The sequence below is a fragment of the Scomber japonicus genome, chromosome 9 (genome assembly GCF_027409825.1).
Source record: "Scomber japonicus isolate fScoJap1 chromosome 9, fScoJap1.pri, whole genome shotgun sequence".
Lineage (NCBI taxonomy): Eukaryota > Metazoa > Chordata > Actinopteri > Scombriformes > Scombridae > Scomber > Scomber japonicus.
The window spans coordinates 1,008,987-1,014,652 of record NC_070586.1 but is presented as its reverse complement, the minus strand read 5'-3'; the positions used below and the strand labels follow the sequence as shown (position 1 = coordinate 1,014,652).

Sequence of the window (5,666 nt, the reverse complement as noted above, 5' to 3'; positions counted from 1 at the left end):
TTTATACAGAAATGAGAATTTAAATTATTTAATTAAGATTAATTTATAAATGTAATATTTCTATAGTTCTGCTCTACACTGTACTGTATGCATTACATCAGGGGAGTCAAACTCATTTTCATTCAAGGGCCACATACAGACCAATTTGATCTCATGTGGGCCGGATCATTAAAAGGAAGGAAGGAAGGAAGGAAGGAAAAATGGAAGAAAGGGATGAAGGAAAGATGGAAGGAAGAAAGAAAGGAAAGACGGACAGAATGAAGGAAGGATGGAAGGAAGTAAGAAAGGGAGGACAGACAGAATGAAGGAAGGTCAGAATGAAGGAAGAAAGGGAGGAAGGAAAGATAGAAGGAATGAGGGAGGGAAGGAAGGAAGGAAGAAAGAAAGAAAGAGAAAGAATGAAAGAAAGAAAAAGGAGGAAAGAAAGAAAGAAAGATGGATGGAGAGAAGGAAGGAAGGAAAAGAACACATGAAGGAAAGTGGGCCGGATTGGACTCCTCGGCGGGCCAGTTCTGGCCCACGGGCCACATGTTTGACACCCCTGCATTACATAATGTAATATAATGTGTATTATAATACTGATGTTGGTTATTACATATTACAGTATATATATACATATATATATATATATATATATATGTATATAGTATAAACCCTAACCCTATACATGTATCAGTGTTCACGTGTAAAGATTTAAATTACATGTTAAATTTCTTTCAGCTGAAGTTTTATTTATATTTTTTTTCTGTGATTAATAAACTTTTTATTTCATTTAAACCTGAAACATTTTGTGTGTTTAATGTTTTCATCATTTAATAAAAACACATGTTGAATATTTGCTCTACTGATTCATTTATAACTAAATATATTAAACCAGTCAATCACTTTAATGTGAAATGCTGCAGGCCTTTATTTTGAAGGCAAACTTCTTAAACCGGAAGTCAATAGCAGTTTTCTGCTCACGTGACAAAACTAATCTCCAGCTGACAAAAAGGCTCCCACTGCACATGCGCAGTACACCGGGCTGTCCCGCGAAGTAAACCGAGCGCTCCGCTATTACGTCATCAGTTAATAATGTGATCAGCTGTTCCCGCCCGCACCGGCAGGTCCCGGCACAAGATTCAAACGCACCTCTGCAGCTCTAAACCAATGAAACACAAGAGTCTGCAACAGCGAGCTCTCATTGGCGGAAATGAGATGCGTTCAGGTGTCTGTGGTTAAAATCTGAGTTTACAGCACTCAAACTTATCAACCGTATTAATTGATTATTGACACATGTAGTTATTCTCAGTCATTAATAAGCTGATTAATTCACCGGCTAGTATCCTGATTATGTTTGAACATTTATTTGTCTATAATTTATATTAATAAGTATAATTTTATATTCACGGATGGCCATAGAAACTGTTCTTATACTGTAGAGTACAACTTTCACCCTTTTTCTTTTTTCTTCTATCTTTCCTTTTTTTTTTTTGCTTTGGGGGAGGGGGGGTGGGGGTGGGAAGGAGGGGGTAATAGTTTTGGTTGTTATGTACCTGGAGGTTTTGAAAATGAATAAATAAAGTACTTAAAAAAAAAATTAAAAAAGTTCACCGGCTGATATCAAACATCATTTTTTCATTTGGACGCTTTCGAAGCAGAAACTATAAAACTTCATTTAACTCTAAGTTGAGTAATAAAGTACTACGCTGAGGTTTTTCTACTTTACTGAAATATTTCTTTATACTTTGAAAATATTGAGTTTCATCTGACAATCTAGTTTGAAGGTTTGATGAGTAAAAAAAATGAAGTCAGTTTATTAATCTGCTGCCTGGCCAACATCTCAACCTTCTTACAGACTCTTATTGGTTTTAAGATGAGCTCAGACTGGGTTTCTACCTCACTGCACATTTTATTATATATCTGACTTTTACTTTTATCCAAATAAACCAATAAATAATTAATTAATAATATAGAGTTGTAAGTTAAGTTTTTATACACTGAACCAAACAGAAACACAAACACAGATCATTTACTTTTATTTAAACTTTATTTTTAACCCCATCGTTGAACATGGTAGAAAAACTATAAAAGCATAATGTGTTTGTGAGAATGTTTAAAGATGTTGAGACAGTGAGATGAAGATGAACTCACACATTATTAAATGAACAGTTAGGGTTGGGTTAGGGTCTCAGGTTACTTTGGGAGGCTCAGCTGTCGGTATATCTGGATGGTCATGAACTGAATCTCAGGATCTCCGGGTTTGATGTCGATGGCTTTCAGGAAGAAGCCCAGAGCGTCGTCCAGCTTCCCGCCGCTGTAACACTCCCGCCCTCTGCCGACCAGCCAATCGTAGCTCCCGTCCTCACAGCTGAGAGGCGGCTCGCTTTTCACAAAGTCTTTGTTCCCGTTGGATTTCAGTCCGGTTGAGTCCTCCAGGTTTCGGCTGTTTGCCTTTGACTCATCAACGGTATCTGCAGATTCAGCAGAGTCCTCCTCCTCGTCCATGTCTTCTTCCTCCTCCTCCTCCTCCATCATGTCTTCCTCTTCCTCCTGCTTGTCCATGTCTTCCTCCTTCTTCTCCTCCTCCTCCTCAGCCTCCTCCTCCTCCTCCTCCTCATCCATGTCTTCTTCTTCCTCCTCCTCCTCCTCCTCCTCCTCAGCCTCCTCCTGGTCGTCGATGATGGACTTCAGGAGAGACCAGCGGGAGGCCACCGAGGTGTTTCCACCGACACTCTTCCTTGACCGTAGAGGGGTGGAAGTAGACTGTTTTGGTGTGGAGGCTTCCAGAACCTGGAGAGAGCACTCAAGTTTACCCTCCTCCTCCTCCTCCTCATCGTCATCACCCTCCTCTTCATCACTGTCATAAATGACAGCAGCTTTCTTCCTCTTGGTTGTCACAATGGAATCATCTACTGATTCATCCAGTTTATTAGAGCAGGAGACGTTGAGGCTTAGTCCGAGTGCTTCTCTATGTTGTCTCTCTGAAAGATATTTATCAACGTCAAAACTGCCCTCCATCTGCAGGTGTGACAGCAGCTTCTCCTCCTCAGCTTCGGTCTCCTGATGATCCTCGTTATCATGGTCTGAGAGGACCTCGCTGTCCTCCATCTGCAGATGTGACAGCAGCTTCTCCTCCTCAGCTTCAGTCTCCTGATGATCCTCGTTATCATGGTCTGAGAGGACCTCGCTGTCCTCCAGCTGCAAATTAAAGTTGCCTCCAAAGGAATCCAGCCCTGCACTGACTCTGGATGAAGTGTCTGCTTTGAAGCTGGAACTGGATCCCTGCAGGACAGAAAGCCTTTTATTCTTGACGGGCGTGATGCCAGGAAGCTGCAGGTCCATCTTGGAGTCGTCTTGATTCAAGTCTGAAGTTTGATTTAAGTGTTCTTTACATACATATTCAACATACGGCAGACTGTTCTCACCTGCTGCATCACCTGCTGCAGCATCATCAGCCTCAGACGTCATAGATGCATCCATTACTTCTTTAACAGACACATCTGCTGCATCACCTGCTGTAGCATCAGCCGCCTCAGACATCACCACAGACTCCTCGATCACCTCCTGAGGACAGATGTCTGATGCTTCCAGGCAGCTCTTATCCTGCTTGATGGACTGAGGTTTTGGGGAATCCAGGTTTCCTTCACTTGCTGCTTCAACAGTTTCTTCCTCAGTCCTACTCTCATCAGCACTTAGATCAATCACCTGGTGGCTCTGATTCTGATGGCCGCCTTCTTTGCCTGAACCAGACTCGTCCAAGTCCACCACGATAGGTGAACGGTTGACGTTGTGGTCGTGCTGAGGAAATGGAGGACTGGGTCTTGGATTTCTTGGTTTCTTCTCATGTGATCTCTCTCTGTTGTTGCTGTCTGTTTCCCTGAGAAAGGCTGGCTCTGTGTTCAACGCCATGCTTTCTGCCAGCTGCACGTGCAACTCAGACTCTGCCTTCATCAGCTCCTGGGCCTTCTGGACCCGCCCTTCAATGTAGTGATGCTCCTGCTGGTCCTCTGGGGGTTCGTCATGGTTGACGTCAAGGGAAAACATGAGGTCATGATCAGATATCCCAAACATCTCCATGGCGTGGAGGTGGGCAATGTGTTCGTCCAGGTCAGGGTCTGTCCGTCGGTGTTGGGAGTGCAGGGCTTGAAGCTGCATCTGAGTGGACGAGGACCGGGTTTCCTCCAGGGTGAACAGCTCCTTCAGCTCCTGTTTGCTGAAGTACCGAAACGGGTTCTTTTTATCGCCCGTATTCTGTCTGATCAGGGAGTCTTTGAAAACCTGCCGTCTGTAGATCTTCTCCTCCACCGTGCCGCATGTGATCAGCCTGTAGATGACAACGTTCTCGGTCTGGCCTATGCGGTACGCCCTGTCCACAGCCTGGGCGTCTGTAGCCGGGTTCCAGCTGGGATCGTAGATCACTACTCGGTTTGCTGCTGTCAAAGTGATGCCAACTCCGCCGACCTGGGTGGTCAGGAGGAAGACAGAGTAACTCTCGTCTGTCTGGAAGAGAGTGATGAGTCTTTCTCTCTCTGCAATCTGTGTTATGGTGCCATCCAGCCGCATCACTTTGAAGCCTCTGTTGCCCAGGATGCGTTCGAGGATGTCCAGAACCTTCCTGTAATGAGCGAAGATGAGCGTGCGGTGGCCCTCTTGTCTGAGCTGTTCAAGGAGGGCCATCAGAAAGACGAGTTTCCCAGACTCAGATATTAAAGTGTCGTCAGGAAGGTTTGCGATGCTGTTAGTGTCTGTCGGCATGTCGTCGTTGTCCTGACTGTCAGCTGAGTTTTCTTCCAAACCTAAATTGGCGATGGCTTTAGCAGAGAGCAGTCTCGGATGGTCGCACAGCTTCTTCAGAATATTTAACTCTGCTAAAGGTGATCTGCTGGTCATGAGCAGCTCTTTGATTTGGTCCAGGGAAATAAACTGCCTGTATATGTCTTCCTGAACCGCACTCAGGTAAGTCCAGACTATCAGGTCGTTCTTTCTGGTCAGCGTGGGCATGACTGCTCCAGAGTCTTCCTGACCATCTGGTTCTTGGCTGTCCTTTTCTGAATATTCCCCATTGCACTGAGGTTTGCTGTTTTGTTTTTTTTTCTGCACTTGTGCTTTTGTCCTGCGGAGGAAGTAGGGTTTTATGATGCCCATGAGGTTTTCAGACATCCTGGCCCCGAGAGCCATTTCCCCTGGAGTGGCATCCCTCTCCCTGGCTCGGGTGATGGGGTTCTCATACTCGGACTTGAATGTTTTAGCCGTGCCGAGGAGAGCGCCCTGGCAGGCAAAATCAAAAAGAGCCCACATTTCTCTCAGGTTGTTCTGGACCGGAGTCCCAGTGAGCAGGACTCGGTTCTTTGACGGTATGGCGCAGGCACTTTTGGTAGTTTTGCAGGATGAGTTTTTTATTTTGTGTGCCTCATCCAGGATCATATAGTCCCAAGTGAACTCTCTGCCCTGGTATGATGATAACTGCTGCCAGTTGTTCATGAGCATAGTGTAAGTGCTGATGATGACACCCCCTCTCCTCTGAACTTTCTCCAAATTCCTGGTCCTCTCTACTTTGCTGGTACCATGAAACTCCTTCACCCTCATGCCAGGAGTCCACTTGGCAAACTCCTTGGTCCAGTTTGTGATGAGTGAAGTTGGCATGACGAGCAGTGCGTTTTTGATCAGCTCGTTGTCGTACATGC

At 45.1% G+C, this 5,666-nt stretch overlaps 1 protein-coding gene across 1 annotated transcript in view; it reads right to left on the bottom strand.

The window, feature by feature from the left end:
- Positions 1-2,063: 2,063 nt before the first annotated feature.
- ercc6l (excision repair cross-complementation group 6-like) overlaps positions 2,064-5,666 on the bottom strand; it is a 3,840-nt gene continuing 237 nt past the window's right edge. The window contains exon 1 of the mRNA XM_053325396.1: positions 2,064-5,666. This exon is cut by the window's right edge and continues 237 nt beyond it. Coding sequence (XP_053181371.1) covers positions 2,176-5,666 — 3,491 coding nt within the window. The 3' untranslated portion in view covers positions 2,064-2,175.